Below are 15111 nucleotides of genomic sequence, written 5' to 3'. Positions count from 1 at the left end.
GAACTGTCTTTTGGCTGCCTGATTACTAGTTGACTTGATGTCTCAGTGCAACCCCATATTTGCACCCCATAGGTTCAAATAGGCTTTATAATTGACTGATAAATAATAAAATATTGACCAATATCTTTGATTTTACGTCAAGTTGCTTAATTATGAGCTTAATCTGATGGGTTTAATCTTAATCCTCGAGACATAGAGCCGAGATAGTTAACTGATTCTGCTTGAAGAATCGGGAATCCGTCAAGTGATATAATTAGCAAACTTAACATGGATATATTTGGAGTTATTAGGCAGTATTTTCCACTGTCTAGTCCATTTGTACATCTTATTGATTGCTACTTGTACTGTTTCTGCAGCCTTAGACACAGATACCACTTTTGCCATGTAAACCAGCAAAGTACTGTTTCTTTTGCTATTGGAATATCAGCGGTGTAAAGTAGGTACGGTTCCAAGACACTACCCTGGGGAACTCCAGCCGAAATAACTTTAAGTATTGAGAGTGCCACTCTATGCGAGACTCCAAAGTTTCTGTGGAAAAGATATGATTCCAGTAGCCAACAATAATGGTAGGCTAATCTCAAACGCCATACCTGGTCAAAAACTTGTGAGACGTCCAGGAATAATGAACGGCAGTACGTCTTTTATTCGAATGAGATTTCAACAACCGCTGTTACTCTGTGAACTTGGTCGATTGCCGGTGATTTCGAAATCCAAAATAGAAATCTGGCATTTCAATGAATGGTTTTGATACGTATTAACCGCAAATAAGTATCGAAATACGCCTGTATACCTTTCGACGTCACAAATATCCATGATGTATTACTAAAAAAACTTTGAATAGACCATACGTCAGCTCTTTTAATAACCCTGGTGAAATATCATCAATTCCAGGAGTCCCTTTAGGATCGAGATTGTTGTCGATTTCTGTGTTCACTTTATTTATTTACAGCTACACCAGGCTGATAAACAGGATTTGCATCTATTGTAGATGCTGTAGTATTCGGTTGGAATACGTTAGCGAAATGTTATGCGAATAATTCACCTTTTTCATCGTTGCGTCGCACCCATTAATATCATCTTTAATTGGCGGTACTATAATAATTGATCCTTTAAACCTTCGAGTTGCTTTCTATAGCGAGTAATCTTTGTCTGCTTCCGCGTTTAATTCACTTACATATTTCTTCGAAGCAACTCTGTTTATATTCTTTGATCTTTTGAATTGTCTGATTATAAATTCTATTAAATTGTTTTGTCTACAGCATTTCTGGTTCTGTGTCATACTCTTCTTTCAAGGGGATAATTTTTTTTATAACATCTTTATTAGATACGCTTAGTACAATCTTAATTATTATTATTATTACAATTAATTTATTACTACTTTTCCTATGTTCTTGGATTAATTAACAAGCAAGACGAGTGCGAGAAAATACATCAGTATGTATTCCTCAATTATAAAATTATAATTATTTATTAATTATTAACTTATAGCTATAGTTTACACTAATAATACACACTAAATGTTTACACAAGTTCGTATGGTTTTGTACGTTTCAATCTCCTGACATCCATCGCGCTGTCTAGCAGTTGTATTGCTTCCACGTTAGTATGATTTAGTAATCTTCTTTCGTGTTTCAAGAGGAAATCCTGCACAACTTCGCAAAACCCTTTGATTTCCAGGTCATCGTGCAGTTCTTCATTGGTTACATTGCGATAGGCATTGGTAATCAATCGAAGAACCTTGTTTTGACAGCGCTGTATGACTAACTGATTTGAATTTCAAGGGGATAATGCACCTCATATTTTGATTTGTCTCTTGATGTCGGCTTAGCTTCTTTTGCAGTAGATCGAATCGGTTTAATTCAATTTCGAATTTGAGTGTTATGAAAAGGGCGAGAAAATAAAAAACAACACCATTGTTTTGATTCTTATTATTCGTTTTTAACTTTGATCTGTATATGGCACTGATATAATGACAGATGATGGTTTTTTAAACTCCAGCGTTGTTTCTGATCCAGGTTCTGAATCCGGGAACGCTGGCGTAGACTCCTGGGTATCCAGCGCGAGCACAACCGGCTCCCCAGGAAACGATACCGACTAGTTGTCCATTGATGGCGTATGGACCGCCAGAGTCACCTTGGCAGGCGTCTTTTCCTCCATTAGCGTATCCAGCACATACGGTAGTACTGTCGATGGCACTGCCATAGATCAAACGGCACTGAATCAGGCTAAATACGGGGACATCTACACGTAACAATTGAGTGGAGCCGGAACCACCTTCGGAGGTGGCACCCCAACCGGATACGACACCATAAACTCCAGTAGCAGGAGCACTGCTAGCTAAGCCTATGACGGAGGCAACTCCGCCAGCGCCGACAGCGTTGGCGTTCAAGAAAATCACAGCGATATCGTGAGTGGGTGTACAGGACCAACAGTCCACGTAATTCTCGTGGATGACGAGACCGCTGGCAGCGACGATAGAACCTCCGGTGTTGTTTCTAGCCGATCCAGCTCGGATGGAGAGCTGAGAAAGACTGGAGATGACGCTGGGGGCCACACAATGGGCAGCAGTGAGGACGGTCCTGGCAGCAATCAGACTTCCACCGCAGATCTGCGCCAGATTTCTCAACAAAGCGATTTGGTACGGGATATCAGCGATGTTAGCCACGACACCACCAACAATTCGGCCGCCAAGTTGGGGCTCGTACTTGACGTACTCCTCCTCATTGGCCTTCGACCCACCAGGGGCGGCTAAATTCGATTATATTCATAAAAATAAAGCAGAGATCAATAAGAATAAGATTAAAATCTTACCAATACACAATGCTATGCAAGCACCTAGTACCAAGACCACCTTCATCTTCGATATCATCGATGAACTAAGTTAAGCATGAACAAGAGACGCGTTTTTATATCATCGAGCTCGATAGGATCTTACGTAACATGTCAATTTGATGGATGACATCAAGCCAAATAAAGAATTCGATAATGCTACATAATCCAGGGTAATTATAAAGATAACTAGCATTATTTAAATAGAAATTAGACCTTATAGGTATAAAAATGCTGTTAATAATCGAGATTAGTTTAGTCGTTGAAAGCTATATCAGTGTTCAATTCATCAAGTTCATTGAAAATATTAATTTAAACAACTGTTAAATTCGATGATATGGATATTTCTCGACATTCTGGAATTGTCCGTTTTGGTTTGGACGACAGTTTGTCCACATTTTCAAGCGCGTGTCCCATTTATGCTAGAAGTTGATAGTCGAACGGAGCAAAGTCTGGAGAGTACGGCGGTGCGATAATATGGACATCCAAGTGTTTTCAACGCTTCTATGCCACTTTACCGTGCCTTCGGAGCCATTCTGGACGTTTTTCGATCAATAAATGGTTAAAATTTATCATTTGCGGTCAGTAGAGATCACTATTTTCTGTTTCACCAGATTTGAACAGTTCGTAATACATCACGCCACTCTGATCCCACCAAACACAGAGCATTACTTCTCGTTTTTGCGGATACTTTACGTCTTATTTATATTGCGAAAAGATTATAAAGTCATAATAAACAAATAATTACGCCTAATGTCTCCAAGGTTGTCTCTTAGTATAAAAGTATATTTAAAACGACGTATAGAAAAACACAAGTATATAACAAAAGTATATTTTAAAACAAATAGCAAATATTTAAAAATGTGTCCTAAATTGAGTAGTCGCGTGGAACTTCAATTTTAATTACCCTTATTTGTTCGACAGTCCGCCCAATGGGTAATATGTATTTTTGATGGTAATTATATTATGATTTATACATGATGTGTACATTATGTTTACCGAGTGAATGTGTAAAATATTTTATTTTACGCGGTACTATTAAGCAATGTAAGTTTTGTTCCATTGGCTCCAATTCTAATAAAATAGATTATTTACCATTTCTGTTGTACGTAAATCGACTACGGATATGAAATTTTACGTTGTGATGTACATTTAGCAGCGCTGTACCGCAAAATGCCGGTAGCACATACTTAAATCTGAGTCCTTACGCTCTGTATTTTCAACGATGTTAATACAGAAAGTGAGTTACTTGAGATATTATTAAATGATTATATTGAATTTTAAGTGATGTGGTTTAAGATTTTGTATTACTTGTGGTTTGGTATATACGGGAATTACTGTTGGAACTATTAAAGAGTTATGGTTGTTATGATTTAACGATTAAGAAAAGTATGATCATATAAAATTAAATTTTACATTATATTTTAGATTGGCATATTTAATTATAAAACAGAGAATAATTCGAGTTTGGCGCATGCGTATATACAGCTTTATTCATATAGATAGAAACAGATCAATTGAAAAGTCCCCGGCCTGACACATAGACGGCGCTACTAGAATTAAATCTATATGTATTTTAGTTAACCCCAACCCTCAAAAGATGCGTGAATAAATTTGACAACTGTCGGATCATTAGTTTGTGTTTGCTGAAAAAATACAGTTGAAGCAAAAACTTAATAAATGAATATTAGCTCTGCGCAAAGTGGGTGCCGCGCGAGCTCACTTTTGACCAAAAATAACGACGAGTTGATGATTCGGAGTAGTGTTTGAAGATAATCAAGCCTAATAAACCCTAAGTTTTTGCGTCGATATGTGACAATGGATGACATGACTCTATCATTTCACTCTGAAGTCCAATCGACAGTCATCCGAGTGGACTGCAAACGAAGAATCCGCTCCAAAGCGTGGGAAAACGCAACAGTCGACTGGCAAGTTTGTGGAGTTTGTATTTTGAGATGCGCATGAAATAATTTTCATTGACCACCTTGAAAAAGCAAAGACCATCAACAGCGACTATTATATAGCGTTATTGGACCGTTAGACGAAATCGCCGGAAAACGGCCGCATTTGAAGAAAAAGAAAGTGCTGCTTTACCAAGACAATGCACCGTGTTAAACATCCATGAATTGGGCTTCGAATTGCGTCCTCATCCACCGTATTCTCCAGATCTGGCCACCAGCGACTATTTCCTGTTCTCAGATCTCAAAAGAATGCTCGCTGGGAAGAAATTTTCGTCGAATGAAGAGCTGATCGCCGAAACTGAGGTCTATTTTGATGCAAACAACAAATCGTACTACAAAAATCGTATCGAAAAGTTCGAGGGTCGCTATAATCAGTGTATCACCCTTGAAGGAAATTATGTTGAATAAAAAAAATTTTTTTTGCAAAAAAATGTGTTTTACTATGGTAGGTTGGGGATTTTTCAATTGACCTGTTATGTCGGGCAAATAAAACAATACGAACTGATGATTTAGAAAACTTGTCTTATATTATTAGTGGCACTTTTGGATAGTAATGTTATATAAAGTTTTTAAACACCGGCATTGGTTCTGATCCAATCTCTGTATCCAGGCACGCTGGCGTAGACTCCGGGGTATCCAGCACGAGCACAGCCGGATCCCCAGGACACGATACCGACCAATTGTCCGTTGATGGCGTATGGACCACCGGAGTCACCTTGGCAAGCGTCCTTTCCTCCATTAGCGTATCCGGCGCATACGGTGGTGGTGTCGATGGCGCTGCCGTAGATGCTGCGGCATTGCACCAGGTTGAAAACGGGCACGTCAACACGTAGGAGTTGGGTGGAGCCAGAGCCGCCTTCGGTGGTCGCGCCCCATCCAGATACCACGCCGTAAGTACCGTCAGCAGCAACACCGGTGGCCAAGGGAATAACGGAGGCTATACCTCCAGCACCAACGGCATTGGCGTTCAGGAAAACGACGGCGATATCGTTCCTGGGCGTGCAGAACCAGCAGTCCCGGTAACTCTCGTGAATGACAAGACCGCTGGCCGCGATGACAGTACCTCCGGTGTTGTTCTGGGCGGATCCAGCTCGGACGGCGAGTTGGTCGAGGCTGGAGATGACGCTGGGAGCGACACAATGGGCGGCAGTGAGGACAGTCCTAGCAGCGATGATGCTGCCACCGCAGATCTGGGCAAGGTTTCTCAACAGCGCAATCTGATAAGGGATATCAGCGATATTAGCCACCACGCCGCCAACAATACGTCCACCAAGCTGAGGCTGGTACTTGACGTACTCGTCTTCACTGGTTCCCAACCCCTCTGGGGCAGCTAATTTACACGTTTTATGTCAAACAAGTATCAATAATAAAATAATTACGATCTTACCAAAACACAGTGCTACACTGGCGACTAATACAAGTACAGTCTTCATCTCGATACCTTTGTATAACTGTAATTCCAGCGACCAAGAATCTAGCTTTTATACATTACTTCCTGACACAAGCGAACTCAGGAACAAGGATTAACGTGATAGATTGCATTAAGCCAAATATTGGACGAGATAATGATAACTAATCCGGGACAATTATAAAAATTACTTCCTTAAAAAAAATTACAATTGCATAATAGATGTATAACATGAACATCCTCATATAAAGGAGATCAAATCTTTTGTAAGAAAGATATAGCTCATGTTTCGTCAAGATATCCTTGTTGAATACTAAATTTGAATAATTAAATATATTAAATATATTTATTTCGCAAATAAATCAAGTCCATCCAAAAGAAATCAAAAGAATCCAATAGTTATTCATAAATATTATTGGTAATACATAATAGTTATTCGGTCCACAGAATAACAGATGCTAATGAAAAAGTCTACGAAAGTAAAGGTCTTTTCAGCTATATTCTTAGATGTAGCACAAACCTTCGATAATGTTTAGAGTCAGAATGTTTAGAGTTAAACAAGAACCACACTCTACAATAAAAGAAGCTAAAGCAGGTGTACCACAAGGAAATATACAGAGGTGAATGCTTTATCTACTCTACGCCTGTGATATACCATAAATGGAGAATATTACGATGGCTACATTTACTGATGATACTGCGATTATAGCTGTCGGAGACAATAATGAAGATGCCACACGAAAGTTACTACAAACATGTGACAATATAAATAATTGGACACAAGTATGGAAAATAAAAAATAACGAAAGTAGATCTCTGTATATGCAGTTCACCTTTAATCAGACCGTACAAGCACATCATTCGATATAGCAACAACGCTAAATATATCAGAATGAATCTTGTTGCAAAACTTTGCTGAAAGGAACATATAAAATAGAAAAGAATAGAACTGGCATTAAAATTTTGAAATATTCAAATATGTATTAGCTAATTGAAAGAAAATCACAAATATCATTACATAATAAATTGCTATTATATAAGCAATTACTACTAATTATAGTTCAATTATGGGGATGTTCTGCAAAGAGTAACATAAACAAAATACAATTTTTTCAGAACAAAGTCCTGAGAAGTATTGTGGGCGCACGGTTTTGTTTACGGTTTAATGTTCATTGGTGTAGTAATTCAAACCTATCAGAGTTGAGTACAGTAATGCAACCCTAAGGCTGTCTGGCGAAATTGAAGATTTTTCATCTAAATTGATAATGAGCGATAAACCCCATTTTCTTCTCAGTGGTCACGTCAATAAACAGAACAATCGGTTTTGGAGAACACAGAATGCTCAATTAATTCATGAAACATCATTGCATCCACTAAAAACAACTCTATGGTGTGAAATTTATTCTGGAAACATTATTGGTCCTTATTCTTTTGAAAACGACCAAGGTGTTGCGGTTATTGTTACTGCTGAACGGTACCAAAACATGATTCGAAATTTTCTTATGCCTGAAATGGAAAAGCAAGGACTAGAGGACATGTGGCTTCAGCAAGATGGGGCACAGCGTACACAGCTCGTTCAACAATTCAATTATTGAATGAGGTTCTTCCACGAAGACTAATTTCGCGAAGTGGCCATTTAGCATGGTCAGCCAGCCTCTCTCTCTCTCCCTCTCCAAAAGTTTATGTGAATAAGCCCCAAGGATTCGACATCTTAAACACAATATTCGTCACGAAATTGAAAAAAATCAGCTTCAGATGTAGGATATCATGAACAACGAGCCGAAAGTTGCAGAGCGAAAAAATAAAATATAAAGAACAAATAAACTTTTCATGAAAACCAAACTTACTTATCTTTTCTTTGAGCAAAGTTATAGGTAATCAAAATGGTAGAGGCTTTTGCCCCACGATGTATAAACATGTCATTTTTAAATTATTCTCTGTACTGTACTCTATTATGCGAGAAATATAATAAACTTAATAGAGAATAGTTGGATGGTTTCATGAAGAAATAATTGGAGGAATGAAAACAATAATGTCTTATAAAATTTATTTGAATAACTCTTAGTTAATTGCTTTAAAACATTTACGAGATTTTTAAATTCCCGCATTGATTCTGATCCAGTCTCTGAGACCAGGCACGCTGGCGTAGACGCCAGGGAAGCCAGCCCTAGCGCAGCCAATTCCCCAAGACACGATTCCCACTAGTTGACCATTGATGGCATATGGACCACCGGAGTCACCTTGGCAGGCGTCTTTTCCTCCTCGGATGTATCCAGCGCAGACAGCAGTGGTATCAATCACGCTGCCATATATGCTGCGGCATAATACCTGATTGAAAACTGGTACATCGACGCTGAGAAGTTGAGTTGAACCTGCGCCACCCTCACTGGTAGCTCCCCATCCTGATACCACGCCATAGGTGCCGGCAGCAGCAACACTATCTGCCAATGGGATAACGGAGGCTACTCCACCGGCTCCAATGGCGTTTTGTGCCAACAAAACCACCGCGATATCATGGGTTGGGGTGCATAATATACAGTCACGATAAAGCTCATGAATTATAAGTCCGCTGGCTTGGATGACACTACCTCCGGCATTGTTCCTGTCCGAGCCCGCTCGAATGGCGAGTTGAGACAGATTGGCGATGACGCTGGGTACGACACAGTGAGCAGCAGTGAGGACGGTCCTTTCAGCGATGATACTGCCACCACAGATCTGGGCAAGGTTTCTCAACAGCGCGATTTGGTAGGGGATATCAGCGATGTTTGCTACATCGCCACCAACAATCCTTCCTCCTATTTGGGGCTGGTAGTTGATGTACTCGACTTCACTGGTTCTAGCCTCATCGGGAGCGGCTGATATACGTTATTGCCATTAAAAAAATATTGTTGAGAAACTCATAAAGGTCTTACCGAAACACAGTGCTACACTGGCGACTAATACAAGCGCAGACTTCATCATCGAGCAACTATGTTACACATGATCAACGGGGAAGCATTTTTATATCAATCGCAAACAGGACTAAGCCCAATGGATTATACTTAATCAAATATCGAGCACATAGGTTTATCCTCAATAATTATGAAGATTACTGTATTGATGGTAAATAATGAATATACCATACTGCAGAGATATATCCGTATATACTCACATCTTATTTGATAACACCAGATCTTTGATGAATTTTACTCCGTGTGGGCGGCCATCAATGTAAACAACCGTTAATATAACCGATCTGTTAAACTCGATAGTTTTGACATTTCTGTTAATAAAATAACAATTTTCCATGCAACTTTTTTTATTCGGTTACTCAGTGTAAATAGGTGTTAATCTTGGAACGCATAAAATTACATTTTGTTTCATTACTTTTATTGTTTCATTTAAAGAAATCTGTTAGTCACAGTCCATCACATACACACTTTCAGATGAATGATTTCAGTTATATAATATTGCGGATATGTACTAGATCACTTCAGTAAGTGATCTACTGTACAACATAATCTAAAGCTTATTCTAGATACTATTCTAACTTATTTTAAAGTATAGCCTAAGTTATTCTAAAAACTATTCTAGCTTATTCCAGAGAGTATTAAATCTCACTTTATGAATTCACTGTCAACGCGCACATTTAACTGTTTGGCGAGTGCATTGGGGTGCACTAATAGTCTTTCAGAGTACTTTGCACTAGCACTTGTTACACACGAATCATACTTGTTATGGATTCTAAGGGGATATCGCGTTGAATCAGTTTGCTGGGCACGTAATATGGGGCATCGACGATAACTCGCAACACGTTATTTTTCAAAAAGTTAAAGATGACAGGTACCAAACCTATAGGATGATAAGAGTAGATGTCTAAGTGCTAGGAAAATAATTATGTCTAATTTGATGCACTTTCCTGAGAGCTCTTTCAAGATTCTTCCAGGGGTCAGGTCAAAACCAGGAGCTTTTTTATCATTGATTTATTTAAGTATTGTTTGTTTTACTTCCTTATTGACTATACATTCATAGTATATCTCAGACGGGTACGGATTAAATATGGTTTTTAAGGGTTTAGAGAAAACTTATCATTCCTACTCCAGCTAAGATTAATCCTCCGTAATTGTAAAGATTACTGTATTGATGGTAAATAATGAACGTGCCATACTGAAGAGCTAACACCGGAAGCTTGATGAAAATAACTCTGTTTGGGGGGCATCATCCCGTGTGATATTTTTACATCAGTGTAAACAACCGTTAATCAACATAACTAAACTGTTAAATTTGATGGTTTTGACATTTCTCTACATAAAATAGCAATTTTCTGCAAATCTGCGGTCGGAGTCCATCAAACACTTTTGGAATTCTATCGGCTTTAGTCTCTAGTTGGATGACTAAAAATAAAAGCAGTGAATTTAAAGACTTATTGGACCAAAAACCAGTTGAAACTCATGAGACCACTGTTTGTAGATGTTTTCACGCGATGGAAATGATCCAAAGGAAAGGAAAATGGCATGAATTGATTGTCAACATTGCGGATTCATTCCCTGCTAGGAAACAAAGAGACTAACGATGAGAAGTAGATATACTACGACAACTACGACAGAAAAAAATGATGGGTTAGTTCTGGATAATCATCGTCATCGACATCGAAGCTGCTAATATCTATTCGATTTCGAATAGTGGAACTTTATTCCCATACTGAATGTCCTGTTCATCAACTCTAGGTTAATTTACCATTATAAGTTTATTGATAGTGTAGCTCAACAGCATTCCAAAATCTCATGTGAAAACAACCAAAATCAGAAAGTTACTTATATGCTGGATACATCATTCCGAATCTTTAGAGGTAGTTAGTGATTCATAACTGTTTTCAAAATATAAAGGTGATAATACTAAAATAAAAATTGTTCTATCATCTTGATAACATGTTGTCATTCATTTATTACGAAAGACTATTTTGACTCCCCACCCCTACTGTTAATATCTGTAACGTAAAAATATAAAGGAATTAAATACGAGTTTGATTTAGTTGATTTGATATGGCCCCTCTACGAGTGAAAAGTTGTTGGAGGATTATATTATTCTATTTACGTGATTCAATTTCCGATAAGTGTGCATTTTTTCAAGATAATTACCAAATTCAGATGCTATCCGATATTCTTCTTCTTTTTTAATCTAGGCTAGTACAGGGGAATCCATTGTATCTCTACCTATTAACACTGTTGCAAGTTGTTGTTTCAACTATTCTTCCGTTGTCCTAGTACTCACCCATGAACGCTTTTTTTGTCTTTCGTTGTTTATATTTTATTTCTTCTTGTTTTCTTTTTATGTCCAGAAGTACTCGACTGGCTATTCTATGTGTGAAATGCCGTCAGTGTCACGTTTTCACTTATTTTCACTTATTCTACTAGTCAGTCAGTCAGAGTCATAGAAGCATCATACCTGTCTAGCCTTCGTTATTTGTTTCGTTATCTTCATTTATGACATTTTTGAGGTTGTCATATATTTATTTTTCATCTTACCCCATTTGGTAGATAGTTCTGCCAATACACGTCATCCAAATTTTTGACGTCAGTGCGTCGCAATGTTGTCGCATCAACATTGATTTTAATATTTGATTGGTTTAGTTTGAATAATTGTAATTGAACAAAAATAATATGCTAATGCATATATTATAGGACCGTTAATTATATAGCCAATATAATTTGTAGGTCAGGGTTGTTTTCATATATTTACATTGAACTCGTTTCCATACCGCCTATGAGGTAGAGTTCTAAGACGATGAAGGCACTGTTTTAATATAGTGGCATCCCCTTGAGACCTAATTTATCTAATTAATAATTGTATATTTGAGTAATGTATTTTACTTTCATTAGAGAGCATATTTAGTTTTTTCCGTTGTTGCTGTATTTCCTTGTCAAGTTATAACATTTGTTCAGGACATCACCATTTGTCAATTTTATTTCCTGTGTGTTTGAAGGAGTTCATCCAAACCGTAGGTGTTATTCTAGACAACGTTTCTTTGCACAAGTCAAAATAGTTCTTTATTGTATATCCTTCTCGACTAGGATGCCCATCATAATGATTCTTTGCCACATTCCATATCAGTTCGATGGGATTCAAGATGCAGTGACAGAGAGGAGGTCGTAATAAGACGTCTATAAGAAGTATCTCTTTTGAGGTCTATTTATAAAAAATATATTGCAGAAAACAAACAGTTCGAAATTGTTCATTTTTCAACAAGATAAGGTATCTATCAATACTTAATTTGTGTTTTGTAAGACATCCCTTAATTAGAGCGTTTGTAGATCCGTTTGTTGAGATCTTATCCGTCAGTGTGCTATTGTCCATAATGATAACTGATGATTTTGTCCGGTTCTTTGGAAAAGATTATTTTTGAACCAGTAATGACCGTTGAAAACTAGTAATGGCCCAGTAAAACCCTAAAAATCCGCTCTGAGTGTAAAACGAATTTCAGCTTTTTACAAATTGCATCTGGCAGTATATTAGCAATAAGTTAGCACTGAATAGTTATATCGTGGTCGCCTATTGTGCATGCTGTCGGTAGAAGCTAATGTTTAAGAGGAGACGGCTTGGATTATCGATATATCAATGTCGAAGTAATAGTTGATATTGAAAGAAAAACATAATAAAACCACCTTATATATTTTAAAATTAAAGTACATTCTCTTATGTCGACGTATGTTCCATGTTCAGTGAATTGATGACGTATTTAAACTCCTGCATTAGTCCTGATCCAGGTTCTGAATCCAGGAACGCTGGCGTAGACTCCCGGGTATCCAGCGCGAGCACAACCAGCTCCCCACGAGACAATACCGACCAGTTGTCCGTTGATGGCGTATGGGCCGCCTGAGTCGCCTTGGCAGGCGTCTTTTCCTCCATTAGCGTATCCAGCGCATACGGTGGTGGTGTCGATGGAGCTACCGTAGATAGCACGGCACTGAACATGATTGAAGACTGGGACATCAACACGTAACAGTTGGGTGGAACCGGAACCGCCTTCGGAGGTGGCACCCCATCCTGATACAACGCCGTAGGTACCGGCTGCGGCAACACTGGAGGCTAATGGGATAGCGGAAGCTATGCCGCCCGCTCCCAGAGCGCTACTGCTCAGGAAAACGACGGCGATATCATTGTCAGGAGTACAGTACCAACAGTCAACGTAGCTTTCGTGGATGACGAGTCCGCTGGCCGAGATAACAGTACCTCCGGTGTTGTTTCTAGCCGATCCAGCTCGGACGGAGAGCTGTGAGAGACTGGAGATGACACTGGGAGCGACACAATGGGCGGCAGTGAGGACGGTCCTGGCAGCGATGATACTTCCGCCGCAGATCTGGGCAAGGTTTCTCAACAGAGCAATTTGGTAGGGGAGATCGGCGATGTTAGCCACCACACCACCAACAATGCGTCCACCGAGCTGAGGCTGATACTTGACGTACTCGTCTTCACTGGTTCTAGCCCCATCGGGAGCAGCTAGAATTAATTCCCATCACATCATGTTTAACGACAAATTCAAAGATATTCTTACCGAAACACAACGCCAGACTAGCTACTACAACAAATACAGCCTTCATGGTGTGATATTTCCCAACGAACAATAAGAAACTATCTGGGTGTCGCTGCTTTTATACAAAACATTTGATAATGTAATTGAAGGATTAACCCAGGATTTCGTTAAACCCCTTTTGATTAAAGGAAAAACGGAAACATCAGATCATCTGCGTCATCTGTTTGTTTCAGTTATTAGTTATCGCTATTATTTTTTCATCCGCTTCAAGGTTTATGAGGTAGCTTTGGAGATTTTTTCCTTAATTCAAGGTTTTATTATAAAAACTTGTATAACACTACATTTTCAGTGGTATTTAAATTTTACGTAGACAAAATGGCATATCTCTGAATAGAAAAATGGAGGTTCTCTTATATTCCAAATATTGTACCATGAGACACATAAGAAAAAAGGTTTCGGATCATTTTCTGTGAAATAGAAAAGATATTCGAGAAAAGAGATGGTTAGAGAAGAAAAATAATAAGTTTTCATGAAAATCCTACTCAATTCAAAACTTTTATCTACCACATCATATTTTTAAAGGTATCCAAGTGTAATTTTCGAATATCGCCTGAAAAATGGAGGTTTTCTTCAATTATAAATCTTGTAGCATTGAACAAATATGAAAAAGATGTTTCCGCATAATTTCTGTAAAATGTAAAATTAATTTATACGTAGATTACCGCCAAACTGGAGTTATTTTTACTTTTTTGGATCACCTAAATGTAAAAACAACGGAGAAAAAATGACAATTATAGAATTTCAGTTTCGGTTCAATAAAACATTGCAAAAAGTAGTGAAGTTCTATTAAAGTTGTGAAATTCACATTATCTACTTTATATAGCTCCCACTCTCTATTCTATAGAAGTCACTCTTATATAGAGACTTTATAGAATAAAATGTATTATATTACTAAGTCTATATAGTATTTCTGGAGGTGAAATTAACAATATCGGTTTCTTTGTTAAAAACCCTATGTTCAGAGACAGAAAAAAACCTTATACCAACACACCAGCTTGGATTTACTAACAAGCATTCAACAATTGACCAGGTCCACAGAATAACATATCTTATTGAAAAAGCCTATGAAAGTAAAAAAGTATGCTCAGCTATATTCTTACATGTAGCACAAGCCTTCGATAAGGTTTGGCATGAAGACCTTATTCACAAACTACAGAAAATGTTAGCAAAACAACACACCGAACTATTAAAATCGTACATTACAACCAGAATGTTTAGAGTTAAACAAGAAGAAGCTTACTCCACAATAAAAGAAGTTAAAGCAAGTGCAACGCAAGGAAGTGTAGTGGGGCCAATACTTTATCTACTCTACACTTGTGATATACCACAAATGGAGAATATTA

At 38.1% G+C, this 15111-nt stretch overlaps 1 protein-coding gene across 1 annotated transcript; it reads right to left on the bottom strand.

Moving 5' to 3' along the window:
• Nucleotides 1-1913: 1913 nt before the first annotated feature.
• Nucleotides 1914-13857, bottom strand: LOC143201533 (transmembrane protease serine 9-like). The gene is made up of 9 exons (XM_076412660.1): nucleotides 13730-13857; nucleotides 12915-13674; nucleotides 9111-9166; nucleotides 8295-9053; nucleotides 7049-7113; nucleotides 6178-6268; nucleotides 5361-6120; nucleotides 2812-2876; nucleotides 1914-2748 (listed from the first exon to the last, which is right to left on the bottom strand). The coding sequence occupies exons 1-9, from the start codon at nucleotides 13773-13775 to the stop codon at nucleotides 1988-1990; spliced, it is 3363 nt and encodes a 1120-aa protein (XP_076268775.1). The 5' UTR covers nucleotides 13776-13857; the 3' UTR covers nucleotides 1914-1987.
• Between the last annotated feature and the right edge of the window lie 1254 nt (nucleotides 13858-15111).

Source organism: Rhynchophorus ferrugineus, unplaced genomic scaffold (assembly GCF_030347505.1).
Source record: "Rhynchophorus ferrugineus isolate W39M unplaced genomic scaffold, kcgeb_rfMv2 rfM8, whole genome shotgun sequence".
Taxonomy (NCBI): Eukaryota; Metazoa; Arthropoda; class Insecta; order Coleoptera; family Curculionidae; genus Rhynchophorus; species Rhynchophorus ferrugineus.
The sequence above is the reverse complement of the archived record's forward strand: the minus strand, read 5'-3'. Positions and strand labels throughout refer to the sequence as shown.